Source organism: Hypanus sabinus, chromosome 20, assembly GCF_030144855.1.
Source record: "Hypanus sabinus isolate sHypSab1 chromosome 20, sHypSab1.hap1, whole genome shotgun sequence".
Lineage (NCBI taxonomy): Eukaryota > Metazoa > Chordata > Chondrichthyes > Myliobatiformes > Dasyatidae > Hypanus > Hypanus sabinus.
The window spans coordinates 42,089,219-42,115,703 of NC_082725.1; the positions used below are offsets into that span (position 1 = coordinate 42,089,219).

The window sequence follows — 26,485 nt, forward strand, 5'->3', positions numbered from 1 at the left end:
TGCAAGACGGCTAATCTGCATTATGTTCTACAATGTAATCTTCGTGGTCAATTTTGTTTTTTACAACAAAATTTATGATAAAGAATACATTTGTTCAATGTATAATTCAGGTACAATATTAAAACAAAAATAGTCTGTTCCATATATTGGTATGAAAAGGTTGACTGTTTTATCATGGTAAAATGATGCTTTATTAAAGCCAGGCACTTTATGCTATGCCGTGGTAAGCAAGTTTATCTAAGGATGTGCCCATGGCTGTATTTATTTTGCTGCTGGTAAGTTACAGTTGAATTTCCAAGTTAAATTTTCTGAACAAATATCAACAGTTGGGGTATGGCAAACATGCCAAACTCCCCATGAGTTGCTTTTCAAGTATGAAAATTCAAATTTAAATGCAACCATCTATATCAGATATAATATTTACATACTTCCTTGATTTTGCTATAATTTTTACTAATAATAGAGTACTCAAGTGAAGATAAATCTAATTTTCCCCTTAATTTTTTTTGTCACTGTGTGCCTTCTACATATTCTGTTGCTTTGAAACTATTCAACCAGCAGTGGTATAATAATTGAAATAGCTCCTCACTTGCAGATTCTTAAGTGTTCTGAATAAATTTAAATAAAACAGCAGGAAGACAATTCTGTGTCCTGTGGTGTCAGGAAATCAAACTGAAATTTGAAGAGATCCTTTGAGTGAGTACTATTGCAGAAAACTTGAAAATCGGGCTCTGCAATTTGAATGCCTAGCAGGGGTTATGGTCGGAGATGAATTCAGGCAGAGAGATTAGCAGGAGACTATAAACAAAAAATCCCAGGGACCCAGCTATTTTGTATTTACTTGAGTAATTCCATAAACAGCCAGCATTTGATTTATAGAATGTAAAACATTACTGCACAGTACCAGCCTTTCAGCTCATGATGTTGCACCGATCTTTTAACCTGCTTTAAAATCAATCTAATGCTTCCCTCCTACGTAAAGTTTCATTTTTCTATCCTCCATGTGCCCATTGACGAATTTCTTAAATACAGCTAATGTATCTGCCTTTACAACCACACTTGACAGGGCATTCCATGCACCCACCACTCTCCATGCTTTAAAAAAAAACCTGCTTCTGACACCTCCCCTATGCTTTCCTCCAATCACCTTGAAATTATTATCCCTTTCCACTCCAGTGAAAAGTTGCTGGCTATCTACATTTGTGTCCATATTCTGCCCATTTCTGGTATCATACAGGAACCTCCACAGTTCTGTTTGTTGTGGTGCCATGAGAACTTTTGCATCTTTTTATAGGGACATGTGGTGCATTAGTTCAACATCTTATTCAATAGATTGTATTCCAACAGTGCAGCACACTACTGGTTAAATGGTTAGGTGTCAACTCACATATTACACTTTCACTTTCATCTATAGCATGTGATTCACCTTCTGATTTATGTCTGCCTTACTAATCTAAGGTTGAGTTGGATGTACTTGTGATCCTTTCCCTGTGACAGAGATCAGTAACTTGTTATTTTATCACTCACTGGACATTTAAGGTTTTTGCTGATGTAGCTTTCTCTTAAGTTTCACATCAAAAAAATCCTATTGTTCATAAATGACTGTGCAGTGGTGGGAAAACAAGTGAAGTTTTTAAAAATAACTTGAAACATTTCCAAGGAAAATTCCAGCTGCAAACAATTTACCAACTCGAGTCATTTGCTGAAATTAAATTATTGACTTGGTGAGTGTGAGAGAGTGCTCTGAGCTTTCAGCCCTGCTGGACACAGACTTCCCTGCGCCCCCCTCCCCCCCTTTATAATGAAACTGGGTGAGGGAGGTGAGAAAAGATGTGCACGATTGCTACGATCCCACCCAGCAGGAAATGCTTACAGTCTCACAACAGCCAGCAAATCCATCCCACTGGCCTCCAGAAACGTTTCTATGGGAGGTCCAAAAGTTCGTAATCTGAAGGTATAAGGTGAAACCAAATGTGTAAATAATGACCAGTGAGAAAAGCTTGAAAGATCAGGCAATCATCTTAGCCTTCACCAATGACTCCTTGCTGAAAAGATGTTTTGAATTGCAGTGCACCTTACAGAAAACAAGGATCTTAATTCAAGGTATTTTTGTGTGTAATTTCTCTTGTTGTTGCCAACTTTGTCTTCACTGTCATCTCTTCTGTTATTTTATTACCATTTTCCCACTATTCCCCCCCCTTTGTTCTACCTCTTGTACCCCAGTTTTACTTTATTACCCCCTTTAAATTATCTTTTTCTAAACTGATGTGGACAGCTGAAAAGTTCCAGCATTTCAATTTTGCTATCATTTCCATTTTTTAGTTTTTTTTTAATCTCTGAAGTTATCTGAGCCAGTATAATAGATTTAAATACTAGTGACATGGAGGGATGCCAGAACTGATGAAAGTGAATGTAATACATGATTAAGAAGATAGAATGATGAAACTGGACTCTGAAAACTTGACTGTGAGTTGGATTCTTTATTTTGCTCATTTTTTTTCCTTGCTGGTTATGACCTTGCTTGAGGATATCGGTGGCCTTTCCAATCTAATTTACTTTGTTGGACCCCTTAAATTTTAGTGGCTCCACACTTTTGTGAGAAAAAATAACTACTTAATATTGAAAAAAGGCTTCTACATTGCTTATAAATGCTTCATTTCCTCCTGCAGCTTTTAGCAGTTGCCAGTTCTTTAATCTTCCTCGTTCCCTTTTTTTATCTGCTTAATTACATCAGTTTTTGCATGTTAGTATTTTTTTTTTGCAATTTACTCTGAAGTACGTACAGTTTACTTCAAAGTTTGACTGCTGCAGCAGGAATGAGCTTTGCTGATACTACGAAAGTAATGCAGGAACATTTAGAAGCAAAGCCATTGTTGATTGCAGAACTCCCTGGATTTCATAAGCAGACTCAGAACGAAGAGAGGTCCATTTGGGTGTATGTGGCTGAATTGAAGAGGTTTTCTAAGCATTGTCAGTTCAGTAATGGGCTTAATGATGCACTGAGAGATCGTTTTGTTTGTAGAATGTTACAAGAAAGTAGTCAAGGTGGCTTGTAACTGAAGCACAACTTGCATTGAGAAGAGCAGTTGAAAGAACTGTGTCAATGGAAACAGCAGGCAGACTCAATTGAGTTGCAGGCCAGAATAAAAGTGAGCATGAACAAAATAGCAAAGTTGAAACAGTAACCGGCCTAGCCATACAAATTGTGTTATCGTTACCATTGCAGCAGCTCACACCCACCAGACCAATGCAGGTTTAAAGGAAAAACAAAGAGCTTGTAGGGCAGACAAAATAAATGGACTGCACGGAGAAGAGAGAAAGACAAAAGGCAAAGTTGTAGTTTCAAAAAGAGCGTTAATCTGCATGCTGTTGATGAAAGACTCTGATAATGATGAGAGTGACACAGGACTGTTGCCTTGAGATTTGAACGGCAAATGTGAAAATTAACAATAGACAAGTAATATGGCTTGCACCAGACATGAATGGCAAATTAATTAAAATGGAATTGGACACTGGCTCGGCTGCATCAGTCATTCCTCAAAGTGAGTTTGAATGGCATTTCAAAAATACAAAACTGAAGCCTGCAGATATTCAACTAAGAACTTATACTGGAGAAAAGATAACTCCCGTGGGAATGACATTCATGACAGTGGAATACAGCCAACAAGGCACATTGGGCTTGTGTGGTAAAAACAAAAGGACCAGCATTGTGGGGGTGTGAGTGGCTGAGATAATTACAACTTGATTGGAGATCCATCCAATATTTGCATACCACATCCCTAGATAGGTGGATGTGGAAGTTATGTTTCCTATGGTGGGCATATCCCAAACTAGATGGCACAGCCTCACAATTGAGGGGTGACCTTTTAGAATAGAGGTAAGCAGGAATTTTTAGCAGTGAATCTGTAGAAAACTCTGCCACAGATTGCAGTGGAGGCCAAGTCTGTGGGTATATTTAAAGCGGAAGTTGATCCTTTCCTAATCAGTCAAAGCATCAAAGTATATAGCGGGAAGGCAGGGATCTGGAATCCGCCATGATGGAATTGCGGAGCAGACTTGATGGGCTGAATGGCCTAATGCTGCTCCTAGTCTCATGGTCTTATCTCCTGCAACAGGGTCAACTGAAAATATATTAGGAAAGGCACTGGATGATGCTACAACTGTCTCCATGTTGTACGCCATGAACCATTGCCCAACAGAGGGCAAATGGGTGTTGGCGCCTCTGGTTGGAAAGTATATTGGACCAAGGAAGGACCATGCTGCTCAGAAGGAGTGTGAAACTGACAAAAACAGCGGTCTGAATACAACAGTTTTTGTAGGCAACATATCTGAGAAAGCTTCTGACATGTTAATCAGGTAGTTATATGTAAAATGTGGCTTGGTTTTAAGCTGGAAAAGGGTTTAAGAAATATCAGAAATGTTGCAAGCATTCGGCATTTGTGACAATAAAGAACCAGAATATACTCTGCGTGCATTAAGGTTATTGCATGAACTTCAAGTGGGAAACAGAAATCTGCTTGTAAAAGTAATTGCCAAGACCAGAGTCCAGCTGGATGAATGGAAGGTCAAAAAGAAGGGAGTCAATGGAGATACGAAAGATTCATCAGATGATGTTGTGATTGAGGAAACCAAGAAGAGAGGTCAGTTCATAGATAGATCAATAGAAGGATTATTAAGAGAATACTCCAGTGAATGAAATGGACCTTCCCAAGGCCAAGATGCACAAATCAGCAGAAGAAAAAGGAAGGAGAAGAAAGGTATCTAGAGCTGTCAGACTCACTTCCTGCACTCAATTCCTACAATCACTGTGGAGGAGGCCCCAGGACATGAGATTGTTTCCACAGCTACAAGTCTCACCTGCCAAGCAGAGAGACCTCTCTTGTCAGGAATGACGTTATCTCATAAGAGTAAGAAATCCTCCACAGCGATTGAATCTTTAAGCCTGAGGGGGGACAATTTAAGATTTACTATGTTGTGGATGTCTCTATATTGGAATTGTATAATATAATTTACTGCGTATATGGTTGAGATGCACTCTATATTGAGTTAGAGCTTATAGCTAAGCAGGGAGAAGTGTTGTTTATTTAATATTTCAATGTCATCATGCTACCATGTGAAATACGTGCATACCTCACTTAAAACACAAAGTTAGACTCATATTTTGGACTCCTGCGTCTTCCTTTGAATTGCTTTAATGTTTTGAAGAAACAAAACATTAACATCTAACATAGGTGGGTGTTTTCTGCTTCCAGACTGGACTGATGGTGGCTTGTTATCAGGGGTTCATGGACATTGTTTTCATCTTGGCTCAATGCCCTCACCTTGATGTCAACTGGCAAGACAAGGAGGGAAACACAGCTCTGATCATTGCAGCACAAGCAGGTAAGAAACAAAATGATCACTAAACTTGTTAGCTGCAGTATATTCTATTACGTGTGCCTCTGCCCACCGCTCCATTTTAAATTATATCTCACCTTGAAATTCATTTGAGGATGGAACCAATTGCAAAACTGACTTGCCAGATTCTTCCTGTGCAGGGCCAAATTTCAGTTTGCTGCTTCAGGAAAGTGAGGGGAGATTTTCACACCAATTTCCCCCCCCCCCCCCCCCCCATTACAGCTTGCACTTGGTGACTTAATTCGTTTGCACATTGTTAAAATAATTGCTTCCCTTCCCATAATGATGGCTGGTACCTGGTATTTTATTTAAATGATTTGCTGGTCAGTTGCAGTTGGATGGGGACACCAGCCAAACTAGGAATTTTCCATTAGATGTTGACAAGTAGAATAGATGAAAATTGAAAAGCATTTTACTTTTGGAGGAAGTCACATACAGCAATAACATGGGACATCGAGAACTCAAGGCTGCCAATGCTTGGGTTCACCAGTCCTAAAGCATGCTGAATGCAATTGTAAATAACTCGGATTTCAGCCCATACCAGGGAATAACAAACATAACCTCTTGAAGAACCTTTAAAAGTAAGGTAGTAATTATTCTGGAGTGTTGGCTGTTTCACTATGGCACAGAAATGCCTGAAGGAATAAGGAAGGAATCATGCATTTTTAGTTACGAGCTTTGGGCTACAGCAGCACTGGAGTGCTCTGTGTCCTGCAGCATTGCAATGGTAGAATTACTTCACTTTCAGAGATGCCTTAACTTAGGTGTTCAGGTAGATGATTAATCCCTAACAGACAGAAAGCTTTTCCCCTGTGTCTCTATACAGGTGGCAATAATAAACCAGTCTGGAAATGTTACTGGTGTTAGAAAACGTGGATTATGTTGGTCCATTGAGCATGACCTGGTTTTTCATGCTGAATATCGGAGAACTCATCCTTCAAGTCAGTACTCAAATACTGAAATCGCCTATTAGCACTGTCATGTACCACAGGTCATTTGGTTTGTGATTTAATCTCTGACGTCTGAGGATGGTATTTCTTACTTTACCTGGGTAAGTCTATATTTGCAGCCCTACATTGCTTCAAGTGCACATTAGTGATAAAATAACCTTTTTTTTTGAGGATTCAAGACATGCTGTCAGGATTAATAGGATGAAAGAGATGGTCTCTTGTACACTGTTAAGATTTGGCAACCTCACCCAATGAGGTTTCTCCTTGTAAGACATCCTGCTTTGGACTGGTTGCCTTCCCTTAAAGCATGGCACTTTTTCTCAAAGCAAAGTTTCCTTCCTAAAATACAGGATTGCTTTTCTCACCTTGGTATTTTTTCTCCATGCAGTGCGTCCGCTTTCAAAATCATAAATGCAGTGTGGGATGGCATCCTATGCTGAGTACCCTTGGTTCTTGCAGAGATTGCATCCTGGGTGCTGGATACCATAACTTGATGCAAATTGTCTATTTCAGTGTAGAACATTCTTCCTCAAGCTGGCAGTTTCTTCCTACTTTATGCTCTTTTTACGTGATGTGCCCTTTTCAATATTGAATCTACTTTTTCAGTATGAAGAACCATTCCCCAGTTCCAGGTGCTTATACCTTAGTCAGTTGACTAATAATCAGTTAGCTATTCGTAATATCACTGGCAGTTCTGATAATTGGATAGATGAATGGCAATTATGTGACTGTTTTATTTCCATCACTTGAATGTCTATGTGTTGCGCTGCATAGGAACTACTTCAAGATGGGCAGGGCATATTGAGGAAATGTTACTGTGACATTGTAAAACATAAATATCAATTAATGGGCACCTGGCAACACACTTCAAAACAGTAATTCAATCTGGCAGCTTTGCTGAGATAGAAAACTGCAGACGCAAAACTCAATGTTTACATTCATCAGCAGAACCTAAATAGTGATTTCTACTCTCAATCTCACTGCTGGGTGTCTGTCAGTATTTCAGAATTGCACACTAGGATTGCCTAAAAAATGTCAAATTGTAACATTCTGATTTTGCTTTGAGAGTGGAACAAAGGAACCGGATTAGACCATTCAGCCAGCCTGTCATTCAGCTCCACTGTGGCTGATCTATATCAACATTTATCTCCTTTCATTCCATATCCCTTGTCACTCTTGTCTGAAAATACCTGTCAAGTTTGGTTTTCAATGTTCAATCCCTGTTTTTTTTTATATATTGTAGTGTCATGCTATTATGTTCTCCTTAAAAGGACAAACAAGTTTTGCATCATGCTGAATAATTTGATACTTCCTCAATACTGACTGCAGTGTGAATCCTGATAATGTGTTGAACTCATTGGAAAGATCAAACAGTGGGTTAGACTATCAGTCGGAGGCACTATAGGCCTGGTTTTGAGATTCAGTAAAAATTGGCAAGAATCTCCGTGCTGGGCTGCGCTTTGCGTCACTAACTCTAGTTCTTTAGGTTCAATGAATAGTTGGAATCCTGCTTTGATTTTTGAAGTACTGATAGTAAATGGAAAAAAAAACAGGAACTTTATGATGGATCGTAGCAGTTGGTGTTGTTTTGTCACATGAAAGGTTTCCTTACATACTGTAGTTGCCAAGGGAAGATCCCTGCACATAAAGTTCATCATAGTGCTTTGCCCTTTGTACCATTAGTTGATTAAATGCACTATTGAGGTCCAGATTGCAAATTAAATTCTTCTGAAATAATTAAGTTTAAACTTACTGAAATGTTTTACATAAATGTTTCAAAGCTGCAGCATTCAACTGCAGATTTAATATTGCCATAGAAGACCTGAACTAAATATGGAGTTTGGCAGTACTGGCAGTAGAGTTTACATAGGTAGCTTTTTTTCCTAAATGTTTACCCAAGCATTTTCTTTGAAATATAAAAATAAGACTGTATGAAGGCAGCATCCATTACTGAAGGTTCTCACCACCTGGAATATGTCCTCTTGTAATTACCATTGGGAAGGAGGTACAGCAGTCTGACTGCACTCAACTGATGATTCAGAAACAGCTTCTTCCCCTCTGCCATCAGAATTATGAACAGTCCCTGATATTACCTCATTATTCCTTTTTTCATGCTCTATTTACTGTATTTATTTTGTAATTTATTGTAATTTTAATGTCTTTGTACTGCTGCAGCAAAACAAATTTCATGTCATTAAAGGACAGTGATAATAAACCTGTGCTATCATAACCATGTCCAGTCATTTCCACTGTTCATGTCACCTGACCATAATTGGTCTTGGTTAGATTTTTTAAAGAAGATTAATTGGTATTAAAATACTCAGGTTTCCCTTTATTATATAAATGTATAATATTTGCTCTCCTCCAATCTACCAGCACCTCATGTGTGGCTAACAAAGATGCAAACATGTTAGCCAGGCCTCCTACAATTTGTTCTCTCGACTCTCACTGAGTTCTTGGATAAGCCTGCTTAAGCCTCGAAGATTTATTGATGTTCACAACTTTTATGACACCCAGTGCTTCTACTGCAATGTTTACTACTACCAAAACCTCCCCAGTTACTTTTCCACAGTAAAAAACAAACAAGGGAAATGTTCATTATGGACCTTGCCCATCTGCAGCTCCACACAAAGGTGTCCCCTTTGCTCTTTGAAGCCTCCCTAGTTACATCGTTCCCATAAAATCACTGCCAAAGTTATCTCATGCCCTCTTTTTGGCTTCCTGATTTTCTTGAGACTACATTTTACATCCCTCATGCTCCTCCTGATGCAGGTTCTCAGTCCAAAACACCATGTTGATTGCTTGTTTCTTTCCAGGGATGCTGCCTGACCTGCTGGTCCAGCATTTTATGTGTATTACTTCTGCAGGAATTCTCTAGATCCTAGCTGACTGCAGCTGATCAATGCCACCGCCTTTTTTTCCCCTGGCCAGTCTCAAAATCCCTCATTATACAGGGCTTCCTGCTCCAACCAGCCTAGACCTTCAACATGCTGACCTTGAGCTCTCACTGCCTTATCTTTAAACCACTTGCCTCTGGTCCCGTTGGCCACAAGCAACCTACTTCAATACACCGTGGTAATGGGCCCTTTTGCCCCACAAGCACATGTTGCCTAATTGCACCCAGGTGATCAAGTAACCTAACTGGAAACTGGAGCACCTGGAAGAAACCCATGAGTCATGGACTTTTAGTAAGCTCCGGCCTCCTACTGCCAACATTTGCCTTTTCCCCAATTTAGAATTTGAGCCTGTGGACAATCCTGAGCCTTTCCAAAACTATTCCAAAAACTGGAACCGTGGAAAGTGGTCTCAAAGTGCCCTCCAGTTGTCACCTCAGTCACTTTCCCCATCCTGTTGCCCAAGTGTAGGTTGACCTGTGCCCTCTGCCTAGCAGGGCCCTGGGAAATATTCCTGAATGCATTTAACAAATTCCACCCCATCTAAGAACTTAACAGTATGCCAGTCGCAGTGTATGTTAGGGAAGTTAAAATCTCTTATTGTGATAACCCTAATATTCTTACGACCCTGTACAACCTCCCTGCTTATTTATTCTTCTGACTCCTGTTGACTATAGAATGATCGCAAGGATGTTATCATTCTTTCTTATTTCTCAGCTTCACCCACAAATCCACAGTAGATGATCCTCCAGTAATTTAATCTCTGACTACTGCAGTAACATTCCTTTTAATCGAAGAGGCAACTTCCCCTCCTCTTTCCTGACTAAAGCACCTGTACCCCGGAACATTAAGTTGTCTATCCTGTCCTTCCCTTAGCCATGTTTCCATAATGGCTATAATATCCCAGTCCCACTTAGCTATCCAAGTCTTGAATTCATCTGCCTTATCTGACGGAATTCCTGCATTGAAATAACTCCAGTTTAATCTCATAGCATTTCCTTCTCCTGGCGATTCTCCAGTCTTGTTATCCAGTTTGATGTCACTGACTTCTGTATCAATTTCAAACCTCGCATTTTCTTCCCTGATGCTCGGGATCGCACCCCACCTCTCGGCAGTTATTTTAGAAAGATAGAGGATTACTCAATATTCCCTCTACAGTCCTAGATGTCTTTACATTCCATTAATATCATTAGGTGGCCTTGAAAATAATTAGTTCCAAATCTGAAAAGGTGTCCTTCGATGAAGGTTGGATAATCTCACCAAGGAACTGAGACCGTTCTCTGAATGGGCAGAAAATCAGTGATTTTTGGGCCAGTTTGTGTGGAATCAGTTCAGTAATGTCAAATACAGTGGATTCTGGTTAATTGAGACAGCATCAGGACCAGTACATTTTGGCTCCATTAAGCAGGTGCCCCATTAGCCAAAGTTTCATGTAAATAGTGAAGATGCAAAAACCATTTAACTGAGTAACAAGTTATATATTTAAATGAAATATGGAACAAATGAGGACACTACCAATGCCTCTATAGTATAATAACACTGCATTAGTTCCTGATAGTTATCGATGGAGGAATTTATTTTGCTTTCTTTTGATTGACTGTAAGTGAACAAAATCTGTGCATATAATGGACTACTTTCATACAATGCTTTAGATGATTGTGTCCTCCATCATTTTCTTTGTTACATTCAAATAGATGGTCAATACCTTCTTAATTCCTAACTTGAAGTGTAATCATTTCATTTTCACTCTTGGCCGTTTCTGGCATATGCAGGCCTGATTGCTTGAAGTCATGGAAACAAAACAACTCTGAATTGTCTGACCGCTTATTTCTTGTCAATGACCAGCGTAAAAAAAAACCCCACTGATTTTTGAAGAGAAATGCATGCACGTGACAGTGTTTAAAAGCTGACCACTCTAAGCACAGTGTAATGTCTAACAAAAATTCAAGTGCACCATCTGCCGCTGGTTAGGTACTGTTCAGCAACCGTCTCCTGCCCCAATTAAGAGGCATAGTGTCCCAAGTAAACGAAGGGAATCCCGGCTATTTTCTCAATTTAGTTGTTTTTCTTTAATTGTCCAAAATAATGACTAACTAATGAGCCAATTAACCTGAATCCATTGTATTATAGACATAGGTTAAGGGGGGATTTATGAGGCAAGTTTTTTAAAAACCGTGCCTGTTGCCAGGAGTACACTGACAGGGGCTATTTGAGAGCGGATATCATAACAGCATTTAAGAATCACAGACAAGGAATAGAGGAATGTTAAGGAAAATGGGATTGGTTGCTGTTGTGGTGGGTGTAGACAGCATGCGTTGAAGGGCTTTCCTGTAATGTGTTGTTCTGCATTCTAATTTGAAACTCAACTCTATCACCTATGGCAGTACTGTTTTTCTGAGGTTGTGGCCTTCCATTAGTACTTTATGAAGCACCTTAACAGAACATTAGAGTGGTCCTTGCTTTGTTCACGCAGCCTACTGTCAACAGAGCACTCTCATAAGCATCTTTTGCCTGAGTAGTTTTTCTGGAAGTGATGAGAACTGGTTTCTCTTCATCAATGTGCTGGGGGGGGGGGGGGTAAAGTAGAAATCAGATAATAATAGATTATTCATATTATGTACCAGTAGAGTATGGAAAAAATTAAATTCTCTAGAAGATGTGGAGTCTGATTCATTGGGAGGTAATTATAGAAAAAGATGATAATATTTTTGAAAAATGGAGGAATTGTGGGGCTATGGAGAACTAGCACATGAGGAAATTGACCTAGGGCAGAACAACTCTTGACAATATTGAATGGTGAGGTAGAGGAGATGAATAGTCTACTCTTGCTCCTGTATTTTGATGTTCTTAAGTTTGTTTTATCTCCTATTTGCTGACAGTAATTTTGTGAAATGACTGCAAAAAAAAATAATGGAAGTAATATACGTTTGTGGAGGTTTGCCAACGAGAGTAAAAGTGTCAACCATAATCCTTGACCACATATTTCTTTCACTCACCACACCTACTGATGCTGTGGTTTCTCGAATTGAGACCAGTGGTTTAATGTGAATATATTCTGACCTTCACCTGTTTGGAATGGAAAGGAGTTTTCTTTTCTCCTTTGGTTATCATTAATAATACTTTGATACTATAATGCAATTGGAAGAAAGTAACATCCTTGAACTGAAACCATCCATCTCTGGTGGATGGAAAAGATCCCGCAGCACAATTATGAAGAGGAGGAGCATTTCCTTTGGATCCCTGACCACTCAACCAACAAAATAAGGGTGAAAGTATATTACACAATATTAAGGGAATCTGGTGTGGAAATCGTGCAAAATTAGGCTTAAATGGGTGAAATGCTTAAGATCATGTAGTTTGAAATTCAGTATATAAATACAGCAGTCTGAAAAATTCTAGAGAGAAAATAATTTTTGTATCTTTCAAGATATCATTTTTGTTGCAATTATCTGTGCAGACTGGTAGAACATAGTCCGTGCACGGCTGCTCTGATTCTGTGGATTTGTAATCTCTAAGCATTGTATCTTTTGCAGGGCACATTACCATCACTAATTACTTGCTGAACTATTATCCTGGGATTGACATTGAGAAGAGGAATGTTCATGGGTTCACTGCACTAATGAAAGCAGGAATGCAAGGAAGAACAGATTGTGTCAGAGCCCTGATGCTGGCAGGTAAGTGCCACTGATTTCAACTAGTATCATTTGCGATAACTCATCTGTTTTCTCGAGGTGTACAAGATCCCAAGCCTCTTAAATTGAGCAATACAGACCAAAAGCAAGGAAGTTAAGCCTTTTTACACGGCTGGTATATTCTAGGCAAGAAACTTTAAAATGGGCACCAAGATCCTGCAGAGGGTGCAATGGACATTTTAAGGATGGGATGCATTGGCGATGTTGAAAGGTACAAGAATCTTTCCTTACAGCAAAGGAGATCAGAGATTTAATGGCTCAAAATTTAATATATTTTGTACCAGTGCATAGGAGTTAGATGCTTCTACTAGAGGGTTTGTAACCAGAGCACACAGATCTGGTGTAACTGAAGATGAAAAATGTCAGTGATAATGTACAGAGAAGTGATTAGTGCAATAATTTGTGGTGAGGAAAATCTGGCCTGAAAGGTGCTAGGAGATACATTAATTCAATTGTGAGTGGACAATAGAATCAGCTTGCTATTTTAACTAGCAACTAAAACATCTGGTGTATGGCAATATGTATTGATTTTACTTGTAGATACTTCCCAACCTCTTGTCTGGGCTTTTCCCATTGAAGCGTACCCATCACCTGTAGAGGGAGGTGCTGGTACCCAGTATGTGAGCTTGATCCAGATGTTCAATCCATGGCAGTCCCTCTTAAAACTGGCACTTATTTTGATAAATTTTTGAGGACTTGATTACTCTTTTGAGGTCTGTGGAGTGGGAAATCATGGAGTGTATTGGAGACAGTTCTTTGTGGACATCATGTGCCAGTCTTAAAAAGCAAGTGGGGGCGGTTGGGACTTGTCTGCAGAGATTTCATGGTTTAATAGCAAGGGCCAATAACAAGAAGCGGGTTCGAGCAGTGCAGCCATTGTGGGAGCGGTCAGGCTTTGGCCACAGGCTTAGGCAGGAACAGACACAAGCTAAAACTTGAGTTTGAGAAGTTAGGAGACATAACAACTGTAGGCAGGATGGTAGTTCAGGCTGTGGAACGCTCCTCCCGTGAGATGTGGGATCTCAGAATACCTAACGGTCTCCCTGATGACTCCATCTGTAGTAAGTACTCCTGACTGACAAGGTCAGGGAACTGGAGCTGGAGCTGGATGCAGTCAGGATCAACCGGGAGGATGAAAATTTGATAGATGAGTCTCTTACTTCGGTGATCACACCTGGAGTGCGGGCTTCAGCTAGTAGATGGGTGACCATCAGAAGTAAGGAGAGTAAGCTGTCAGTACAGGGTTCCCATGTGGCCATTCTCCTCAGCAACAAGCATACCCTTTCGATATTGCTGGGGGGATGACCTATTAGGGCACAACGGCAGCAGCCAGACCAGTGGGACTATGGCCCATTCTGAGGCTCAGCAAGGAAGGATAAAGTCAGGCAGAGCGGTAGTGATAGGAAACTTGATAGTTAGAGGAATGAACAGGAGATTCTGTGGCACTGACAGAGAAGCCTGGATAGTGTGCTGCCTCCCAGGTTCCAGGGACCAGGACGTCTCATAGTGGCTGCAGAAGGTTGTCAAGCAGAAGGGTGTGTACATTAGCACCAATGACTTGAGTGAAAGGAGGGAAGAGGTCAACCGCAGTGAGTATAGAGAGTTATCAGAAAGGCTGAAGAATGGTATTTATGAGGTAGTTATCTCTGGATTACTTCCGATGCCAGGGCAGGAGTATGATGATGGTATAGATGAATGAGTGACTGAGGAAGTGGTACAGGGGGCTGGGTTTCAGATCATTGGGATCTCTTCTGGGGAAGGTGGTGGTGGCATCCGTCGGTCTCGAGGTTACTAGTCTGATTCCTTGCCCACTAGGCCATGCGGGGAAGGTATGACCTGTACAAAAAGGATGGGTTACACAACCTGAGGGGGACCAATATCCTGGCAGGCAGGTTTGCTAGAGATGTTGGGGAAGGTTTAAACTAAGTTGGCATGGGATGGGAACTGGAGTGATTAGGGCCAAGGACGGACTGGCAGGCGATGGGGAAAACTCGAAAAGGCTGGTGAATACAGGACTGAACATGTTATATTTGAATGCATGCAGTATACGGAATAAGGCAGATGATCATGTAGCTCAGTTAAAGATTGGCAGGTTGGCAAGATTGACGATGTGGTAATCACTTAAGACATGGCTGAAAGTTGATCATAGTTGGGATCTTAACATTCAAAGATACACCTTTATCGAAAGGACAGACAATAGGCAGAGGGTTTGGGGTGGCTCTGTTGGTAAAAAAATGAAATTAAATCCTTAGAAAGAGGTGACATAGAATCAGAAGATGCAGAATCCTAGTGGGTAGAGTTAAGAAATTGCAGAGGGTAAAAAGACCCCGATGAGAGTTGTATCCAGGCCTCTGTCAAGTGGCAATTCAGACTAAACTGGAATCAATGAAGGATGCTCGACAGTGTGGCAGGGCTTGAATGCTATCACCTCCTATAAAGTAAAATCAGATGACATACTGTAGGTAACAACAGGATTTCACTTCCAGATTAGCTCAATGCCTTCAGTGCTCACTTTGACCTTCAAAACATGGAGGAACCATAACAAGCTCCTGCAGCCTCTAAATGATCTTGCGATTTCAGTCCCTGAGATTGACATGTGAGCTGCTTTCAGGAGGGTGAACTCATTAAAAGTATTTGGTCCTGACTAAACACCTGTGCTGATCAACTGGCTGGAGTGTTCACTGAGATCTTTAACTTCTCACGTTGGTAGTCTGAGATCTCACCTGTTTCAAGCAGACTTCACTTATACCAGTGCCTAAGAAGAACATGGTAATCTGCCTCAGTGATTATTATCCAGTAGCACTTACATCCACAGTGATGAAGTGTTTTGAGAGGTTGGTGATGAAGTATATCAACTCCTACCTGAGAAGTGACTTGGAGCCACTCCACCCTTGTCTACAGGTCCATGACAGATGTCACCTTGTTGGCTCTTCACTCACTTCTGGAACATCTGGACAGCAAAGATGCATACATTAGGGTACTCTTTATTGACTACAGCTTGGCATTCAATACCATCATCCCTTCAAAACTAAACAAAAGGCTTCAAGACCTTGGTTTCAATACCACCTTGTGCAATTGGAACCCTGTGTGGTCTTCTGCTGCTGTAGCCGATCCACTTCAAGGTTGGACGTATTGTGAACTCAGAGATGATCTTTTGCACGCTACTGTTGTAATGCTTGGTTACTTGAGTTCCTGTCTTCCTGAATCAGCATTAACTAGTCTGGCCATTCTCATTTGACCTCACTCATTATCAAGGCATTTTCACACCATTCTCTTTAACTCTAGATACTGTTGTGCATGAAGATCCCAGGAGAATGGCAGTTTCTGAGATACTCAAACCACCCTATCTGGCACCAACAATTGTTCCACAGTCGTTGTCACTTAGGTTGCACTTCTTCACCATTCTGACGTTTGGTCTGAACTACAACTGAAACACTTGACCGCGTTTGCATGCTCTTATAAATTGAGGTGCTACCACAGGTTGAACGTATGCATTAAGGAGCAGGTGTACCTAATAAAGTGGCCACCGAGTGTATATATTCTGGCAAAAGGACATGTCCAACATTTATTATCCAGTCCTAGTTGATCTGTCTTGAAAAACCAATGAAATTGACTGTAGAGTAAGGTATTCTAGGATTGTGACAAGAGATCTAATTGCAGACTATGACCTTTTCACACATTACTCTAGTATTCCATCATATCTTTTCCCAATGTCAGTTAGTCAGCAATTGTCGGTCTGAAGACTGGTGATTCACTGTGTCACTTCAGGCAACCTTAGTTTCCAACCCAGATTGGGTTACCTTGATTTCCTGGCTGTCAAAGAGGGTAGTTGTACCGCCTAGCCTACATTATAATAAGGGACTACTTTATGTTGTAGTAACACGTTGTTGCATGCACTACTAGACGCATATGGATCTGTATATGTGTGTGTTAAAGTTCAGACTCTACCAGTAAAGAACCATGAAACTTAGTTCCCGTCTCCAGCATTGTTATTATTAATAATATAGGCCACATACACAACAGTAGTGGTATCATCTAATCTAACAGCAAAGCTTGTCAACATGTAGTGAGGTTACACAGTCCAGTGGAAGGAATGGTAATTTGAGCTATGCTGGTCATGCACTGACATGAATTGTTTGTTTTCAGTTTGCACTGATATCTTGCTGTAGAGAACTATAGGAAAGCAAGGTTGCATGCAGCTAAATCCATTAACCAGAAAAACGGCACAACTCCTTTCACACAATGCACTTAAGCGCTGGATGGAAGTGGTACTCCAGGGTATTCCAAGTATGTTGCATTTCTTAATGCCTGAGTTACTGATCAGGAATTTATGCTATTAACTTCAGTTGAACAAGCACGCAGGGTAGCATAGCTGTCATTGTAATGCTTTACAGTCCCAGCGGTAAGATCAGGGTTGAATTCCCGCCACTGTCTGTAAGAAGTTGTACATTCTCTCTGTGACATATGGGTTTAGTGTCAGAAACGTGGCGATACCTGCAGGCTGGACGCAGCACACCCTGAGTGTGTTGGTCACTGGTGCAAAGGATGCATTTCACTATCTATTTTGATGCACATGTGGATTTGTTATTTATACTGATCTTGTTCAGCAGCTTTAAGTTTCCCTATATTAAGCAAATGTGATTTAGTGAACATCTAGAATTTCACTATATCTGTCTTCCTTCTCTGGAATGAGGGTAGTCAGGTGTGATGTATTTTTAAATCCCACCCCCACCTCTTTTGTGTGTGATCACAGTTCAGTGAAACAGATTGGGAAAATTTATTATACTTAAGGTGCTAATATTAATGTAGGTTGTCATTAATTCGGATTTGTACTCCTGAGATTGGGGTAGTGAAGAAATTCCTACACCTATAAACACTGTATCACTACAACATACCTATTCTGATCATGATCTATAGGGAAACTAACAGCATTTTCATAAAACCTCGCACACACCCTGTTTTTCTGAATTATTTTCAGGCCAATGATTTTTTCTTTTGCACATACTGTAATGTAGGAAGCTGATTACATATTCTGCATGTGTTTGTGGGATATATATTAGCCTGGATACAAATGATCTTTGAAATAGATCCAGAGCACTCTTTTAAGATGGCTGATGGGTTCGGGGTGGAGGTGGGGAGGTCCAAAAGACAACATCCCAATACCTTAACTCTCCTAATAGGTCTTGTGGGCGAATGTCAGCCAAATTTCAATTTACAACTTTCTGATTCAGAAGCAAGAGTATTATTACTAATTGGGCCCAACTGTAGATATTTTTCATCAGGATTCACTGGACAAATTCTATTTCAGATAATAATCTAATCATGCTTTCTCTCCAGGTGCCGATATCAACGCAACCGATCCAGGGAAGGGATTCACTCCACAGCAATGGGCACAGTTTACAGGGCGGTATGAAACAATCTTCCTCATGCAAAAACTCCTGGCCAAGCCCTGCCCCGTCCAATTCAGTGATAACTATAAGCCCGAGTGGCCAAAACTGAAAGAACTGGTAGCCAAAGCCAATGAGCCCAAGAACTGTTTGGAAAAAATATGTGAAACTCTTAGGTCAGCATTTTCTATCAACTTCCCACATGATCCAGAAGAAGATGGGCCTCTGGACCATATGGTTAGAATGACCACGGCCATCACCAGCCCTTTTGTTGCGACTGGTTGCAGGACAGTCTGCCCAAGTAGCCCCCCTTGCGTGGGAAAGAAAAGGTACACAGTTCAGGAGATTCTGAGGCAGCAAGAGTCTTGTAAAACAAAGGCTCCAAACAAGGATTATGTTAAATACCAAAAACTATTTCAGAACTCTCAACTAGTGGTGGTCTCAAAAAAGAAGGAAAGGAGAGCCAGCCTACAGACATTGAAGTCTTCCCCTTCACATGTATCAGCTGCTTCTTCCAGAAGGGGTAGTTTAATGCCCTTGAGCATGCTTAAATGGAGTAGTGTTCAGCCAGGCATTGTAGTGCCTAAGGTGCGTGTGGTCAAAGCTCCCACTCCTACTTACAATCCTGATAAAGTGCGCAGGAAGAGCACTGTCAAGAGCAGCAATTTCCTGGAACTACCCATATGGAGGTATAAGGAACTGAAAGAAGAGAGAAAGAAAGCTGAAGAAGAAGAAAAAAGGAAAGCTGAAGAAGCAGAGAAAGAGAGAAAACACAAGATTGCACTAAAAAGGAAGTCGTAGGGATAAACAAAATATGTCAAAAGGCAAATCATAACCAGAAAAAAAAACTGAACAATTCCTCTGCTAAACAGGAAAATTTATTAGGACCTGGCCCTGCCAAGTTTTGTAAGGCTCAGGTCTACAACTACTACTTCCACATTATCAGCATAAGGTGAAGGTATTGGGTAATTCAAGGTATGGTGCAAAGACTGTGACTTTAGTACATTATACAGGATGTAGCTAATTGTATTTGAAATCTTCAGTTAATGCAATCCACCCTTGTTGAGTGTCCAGAGGCAAAATAAGTTGCACCTTTGTTCTAAAAATAGCTTTGAAATTTAATTTAGCTTCCAAGTCTGCAAATTGTCAAAAAGTATTTGATGTTTTTGTTATAGATCATTTGGACACTGATTCTTTGCTTAATAAGCCAGGTGTCAAAACATCAAGCAATTGTTTTATAGGTTTTTCTGTATAGATTGAGTGGAGGGCCACATTTACCTCAAACACAAAACATATGGCTTTAATAGAACAGAAGGTTAGCATGTCAATTGAGCTTACCACAATGGAAGAACTGCTCCTAATATGATCAATTAATGCTAAGATTATTGGCATCTGGTACAATTTACCTGTGATTGTTTTTAAAAACAGTGGATTTATTTTGATGGCAATGATGCTACTGCATAGAAGAACCATGCTCACGTTTTAAGGAAATGTTGAGTTAGCAAACTAGTGGACAGCTCCAAGAACTTGTTTGTTTTTGAGGCTTGCAAGATACTGATTGGGTAGCAGTAAAAAGAAACAGCCTCCTGTAGCAGGACCCAACAATTTTTCTTTGTTTTAAAAAAAACACTTCAATATAGAGAAATCTACCTCTGATTGAATCACCTGTCCCATTGGTATCCTATTGTGAACTGCTGTTTAAGTTCAATTCATTTACTAATCCTTACTTCAGTCCCTGAACTTGGTTTACAAAACAAAAAAAGCAGTTTAGGAGAACAAGTAGCCAGTTGCTTGACATTTGTTCCTAGGGCAAAGGTTAGGCCTACAACAAAGAAATGGCCCCACTGTGGAGAAGGGATATTATGAGCATCGTAGTTGGCACCCTCAAGCCTTTTGGGCAGCGCAATGTGCTGTTTTAATTTTCAAGATGTGCGTGTATGTGTATTTGTGTGAGAGAGAACAGTAATATTGTAGCCTTGTGCTGAGAAGCAGGAGTTCAGCTGCAAGTTATTCTTCCAACTTTTCATTCAAATACTGGGTCACTGTGTTACTGGATATACAAGATGTTGCTTATTCCCTTTTCAATGCAGAGGTGAATAAGATACAAGGCGCTGAGATTATGGATGAACTAAGATTTTATGTAAAAGGGGAAAATATCAGTTTAAAGAATACCAACCCACATGTACTAAGCCATATTTGAAATTCTTTCTTCTCAGACTCAGCTCTGTAATTGCCCAAGGTGTCAGTCAAGAATTTGTGTATTGTCGGGGCTAGCTGTGGTCAGCAGAGTTTTTCACTTTTCAAAGTCTGACATGCTTAAGTAACTTAAAATACAGAGAGTATGAATTCATTCACAACATTTGGCAAGTGTGTATTCTTTTTGTTGTTGGAACCCATTATTTGCTGATTTGGATCATAGGACTATACGATATAGAGGCAGAATTAGGCCATTTAGCCCATTGAGTCTGCTCTGCCATTTCATCATGGCTCATCCATTTTTCCTCTCCACCCCAATTTCCTACTACCCACCCCCCAACATCCCTTCATGCCCTGACCAATCTCTGCCCTAAATATACAGAAAGACTTGGCCTCCATAGCTGCCTGTGGCAAAGAATTCCACTGATTCACCACTCTCTGCCTAAAGAAACTCCTGCTCTTTGTTCTAAAAGGACCCCTGTATTTTGAGGCTGTGTCCTCTGGTCTTGGACACTCTCACCATAGGAAAGATCTCTCCACATCCAATCTATCAAGGCCTTTCACCGTTCAATAGTTTTAATTGGGTCACCCCTCATTCTTCTGAAATCCAGTGAATACAGGCCCAGAGCCATCAGATGCTCTTCATATGACCAGTCATTTAATCCTGAAGCTCCTTTGAACCCTCTCCAGTTTCAGCTCATCCTTTCTAAGATGAGGGGCCCAAAACCACTCACAATATTCCAAATGAGGCCACACCAGTACTTTAAAAAGTCTCAACATTATATCCTTGCTTTTATATTCCAGTCCTCTTGAAATGAATGCTAACGTTGCATTTGCCTCACTACAGAACTCAACCTGCAAATTGATCTTTTGGGAATCCGGCATAAGAACTCCCAAATCCCTTTGCACCTATGATTTTTGTATTTTCTCTCCATTTAGAAAATAGTTGACCCTTTCATTTCTTCTCCCAAAGTGTAAAACCATACATTTCCCAACACTGTATTCTTTCTGCCACTTCTTTGCCCATGTATAGTCCACCTGTAGACTCCCTGTTTCTTCAAACATACCCGCCCCCCCATCTATCTTTGTATCATATTTGATGCAGTTTGGTCAATTTTAAACAAAGGTTGCAGTTTTTGGTATGCTATCTGACCCTATACAGTAGCATCCTACAGATTCAGTGGTCTCTGTCAGGTAGTTGGGGGGCATACTTTATAAAATTGTTAAATTTAAGAAAACTAATTCTTCTGCACACTAGGTTGGAGATTTCAGTCATCCAAAGGTTCTGTTTAATAGATTTCTTAACTAGAATGGAGAATGAAAAGTTCTCCATCAGAGCTGAAGGTAAATTAGGTGGTGAAGACTATGTGTCATGTTTTTGTGTCTATGCCATCAGTTCAATCAAACATAATTTGCACTGTTACACCACCTACATATGGCATTAAACCCGAATCTGGATTCACTTATAGGAATAACAAAGATTGCACAATACCAGCAAACAGATAATCAGTTTAGGACTTTGTTTCTGGAAGGTGCAGATTTTAACCCACAGATCAGGGTCATTTTCAGACAGCAAGTATTATGCAATAAGATATTATACAAGAATAAAAACAGAAAATGCCAGAGCCACTCAGCAAGTCAGATTACATCAATAAAGAAAGAAACAAAATTAATGTTTTGGGTCCTCTTTCTTTTCCAGTTCCAAAGGTTAGTGACCAGACACATTAACTCTAGTTACTCTCTTAATAGATGGTTCCTGACTTGCTGAGCATCACCAGAATCTTGTTTTTTAATTGAAAAATCCCAGCAGCTGCAGTTACCTTGTATGAGAAGCATTGTTCATTAACAAGCATTATCAGTGGGATTACATTTACCTATGTTTCAGGGATGTAATCACATGGTGCTCCAACTGTGCTTCCAGTTGATTCAGACAAGTGCATTAGCAAAAGCATTCTGTTGAGACTTAAAAAGAATTTTGTCAATAACCTAATTGTGTGACATGATGTTTAAATATGACCACTTCACAATGTTACTATCTACCAACCTGAAGTCAAAACGTACAGATCAGAAATGAGGAGCTGGCTCCCCACTAAAACTGTGACACTTGCATAAAGGTAAACTATTGCTTATAAGGTTTGAAAAGAGACGGTCAAAAAACCCACAAACAAGTGCTTAAAAGCTTATAGCTGTAATTGTTTTCTCTTATATCCTTGAGCTAAAATCAATAAAACTAAAGAGGGCATTTAGCCCTATTCATTTGATTGCAAAATGTGGGAATCACTGGCAATGCCATTAAATTTCATCCCTAAATTGCCCCGAAACTGAGGAGACTTGGAATTAGAGGGTTAAAGGATGACAGATTTCCTAGTTCATCAATTGTTTCTAATTGAAAATCTTACACTATTGTATTACCTGTAACAAAGCTAGATTTATCTTTAATTACAGATATTTAATTACTTGAATTTAAATTCCACAAATAGTCCCTGTGGGACTTGAACTCATGTCTCTGGAAAAATAATCCAGAATTCTAGCTGCTACTTGTGCAACTTAACCACTGTCCTACTACGTATTCCTCAGATAGAACTTGATTTATTTATGATCTGTAACCCAGGTCATTTCCATTTGAAAATCTAATCTTGTGATCTCTATTCCGCTCAGGAAATGGCCACTAACCAAAAATTAAACGTACTGGGATAACACCGGTAACATGCAACACAAAAATGAATTTTGGTACTTGCAAATCATTTGCTTTGGATAGACATTTGAATTATGCAAGAAAATTCTTAGCATGTCCTCTTTATTGCTTTCAGTGGGTGATGTAGCGTACGTACTCCAGCCCTGGGTTGGAATACATTTTACAAAGTAAGGAAGGTCACTCAGGGATCAGGCAATCCACAGCAACTCTGGCACACAAAGATATCAGAATGCTTTCTGAGTTCAACACCTAGCAATAACTTTAAATTGTAGAACCTTTCCCTATTTGTAATTTTATTGTGATATTCTAGAGGAAATGAGTTAAGATGTCATCATTATTTAAACAGTAATGGTCCTACACTGTGTCAGAACAAGATGTTTATATGCAATTTTTATTAACTGGAATACCAAGCTATTTTTACAAAACAACTACATCATATTTAAATTGTTTTAAAATAATTTTAAGGATACTGAATTGATATGGAAACTCAGTTTGATTGTTATTGAGGATGATCCTTGTGAACAAAAATACTAAGCATCATTATTGGTACTTTTGGAAGTGCATCAAATATTGAATGTCAAATAAAAATTTAAAACGACACTATAAAGATTCTTAAAACATTGTTTTTATTAAAAGTACTAGATGAAAATGCTACTTTCTCTGTCATCTTTTTTCATCGCCTCACTTTCTGGGTCGCAGTGGATTTTCTTTACAATGGCATGTAACATCTTGCAATATACATCAGATGAATAAACTCTTCCGGCTTCCAGCCAGGTGCAGGTATTGATTTTAACCGACTTTTCAATGACAAACTCTGCCATCTTCATCAGGGATCAGCAGTAGGTTTAAAACTTCGAGAATGCATGCTATGATGAAGGATCTTGGCTGAAATCTCAATTGTTTATTCTTTTCTATAGATGCTGCCTGACCCGCTGAGTTCCTTATTATTTAGTGTGTGTTGCTCTGGATTTCCAGCATGTGCAGACTCTCGTGTTTATATTTAATTTGCAGTCTTACCTTACAGCTGTGCCACATTGTCTCAACTCTGTACCCACTTTTAATTTGTTAGGAAAAGGCAAAATTATGTAGAATGATGTGATCAATAGCACCTATAATTGTTAATACGTGTTATTTTCTTATTTGAAAGTGGATGATCCATTTTGGCTCCCTTATATTCCCACCTTCATAGAAGCCAACAGGATAAAGCAAGCACTTAAAATACTAGATGGGATCACCTGCAGAAGCAGAAACATTGCTGGTCAGTGAGCTCATCCACCAAACTGACAGAAGCCTTTTTCTGTAGATACAGAAATGGAACAAGCTCAAGGTTCCAGATATGTGGTGGGAAGAACTGAGAATGGACAGACAAAATGTAATCAAGCCTTGTTTACAGAATATGGTCTTATTTACCGAAATGGTTGTGAGGACATCCTCATTGCTTTGAGAGGAGTTGCGATCAACAGACATCCCCACTGCACCAAGGTGAATGCAACGTACAAGCTATGTTGATTGTACCTACCGAACCCAGGACCTCTACAATGGTCACCATCATCACCAAATTCCCATCAAAAATTGTCGTGCCATCCTAATATTTAAATCTATTACCATTTCATTTTGATTGGATCAAATGCTAGCACTTGCTACAAAAAGCACTGTGGAGTATGTTCCTCACAACAGCTGACAGTGAGTATGTCACTATGACCTCGTCGCCAAAAATGAATGAGCAATAAGTGCCTTTCCAATGACACCCGCACTTCATGAAGGAGCAATCTATCTTGAAGGAAGGTATAAAAGGGTTGTGTGTGGCTAGAACAAGAAGTGTTTCATGTAAAACCAGGCACAGCAAGAAAAGATTTGGTGAAATGGCTGAAGTTACAAGAGAAATTGTTCAATGCAAAAATGTGTTGAGTTGTGCAAACAAGGGTATTAGATGTGGGCCTAGACAGCTCACCAAGGAAGAAGTGGTCAATTTTGCAGCCCTGCCTACTGGGGAATGAAAATGTGGAAGAGGCAGGGCATTAAGTGTAATAATAAATTGGGAGGAGAGAGCTTCAGATCAATGACATATTCCATCTTGAATTTTCAGCTGGCTCTTGAAATCTGAGGTGGCAAAACAATCATAAAACAACCAGCTTTTCAGTACTAGTTCCTCAGCTCTTCATAATTATTCTTTGCATATTCAATATCATCTAGATAGTTAATACCTAATTTTATTTCTATTTTCTGGGAAAGGTATACTTGGTAAGTGGAAGGCATTTAAAAGTGAAATTCTGAAAGTACAAACCTTGTACGTGGATGTCAGAATAATAGGCATAGGGAACCTTGGTTTTTGGGGGATATTTTGGCCATGGTTAAGAAAAAAAGGAGGTGCTTAGCAGGATAGGAACAAGTGAGGTACTTGAGTACAAGAAATGCAAGAGAGCACAATGGAATCAAGAGGGTTAAGAGAAAACATGAGGTTGCTCGAGCAGACATGGTGAAGGAAGATCCTAAGTGCTTTTACAAATATATTAAAAGCAAATTGCAAGGGACAAAATAGGCCCTCTGACAGCTCAGAACGGTAAACTATGCATGGAGCCTAACGAGATGGGGAAGATCTTATATGGATTTTTTGCATCTGTATTTACTCGGGACATGGACACAGAGATGATAGAAGTGGAGCCTATCCAGATTACATTGGAGGTGTTTACTGTCTTGAGGCAAATTAGCATGGACAAATCTCCAGTGCTTTACGCAGTGTTCCCTTGGACCGGGGGTCGGCAACCCGCGGCTCCCGAGCCATTTGTGGCTCTTTCACCTCTGTGCTGCGGCTCCCTGTGGCTTTGGGAAATAATTGGTCAGTATTTAATTAAAATGTATTTTATGTTAGTTTGTTAGCTTTTGAAATGTAATTCTAAATTTGAAGATTATGGTGATCTTGTACAATCTAAGTGTGGCGACACATTTCCTGGCACATCCGAAACGGCTCACAATTAGCCAGCATTCCGGCTAAGGGAGATAGCCTACGGGGGTTTGTGAGTACGCGTCTTTTGCAGCATCTGCGTCCATGGGGGCTGGGTTGAGGGAGGCTTAAAAGCAAGGCTGTTTAGTTCGAATAAAGTTATTCGACTGCAGTTTACTGACTGCGTGAGCACACCGCTACAACGTGTTTTTATCGCTGGCTGTCCAGAGGGGAGGTGCTGAAATGCTTTGTCGCGTGTCTGGAAGAAGTGAAAACTTTCCTGGGCAGCAAAGGGCTCACCTTTCCTGAGCTGGAACAGCCAGAGTGGCTGGA

General features: G+C 40.0%; 1 protein-coding gene across 1 annotated transcript in view; it reads left to right on the top strand.

The window, feature by feature from the left end:
- The window catches only part of LOC132378462 (ankyrin repeat domain-containing protein 33B-like), a 49,486-nt gene extending 25,682 nt beyond the window's left edge, over positions 1 to 23,804 (top strand). Inside the window, exons 2-4 of the mRNA XM_059945395.1 lie at positions 5,253 to 5,382; positions 12,775 to 12,915; positions 18,271 to 23,804. Coding sequence (XP_059801378.1) covers positions 5,253 to 5,382; positions 12,775 to 12,915; positions 18,271 to 19,121 — 1,122 coding nt within the window. The 3' untranslated portion in view covers positions 19,122 to 23,804. The remainder of the gene's footprint in view (positions 1 to 5,252; positions 5,383 to 12,774; positions 12,916 to 18,270) is intronic.
- Positions 23,805 to 26,485: the final 2,681 nt, after the last annotated feature.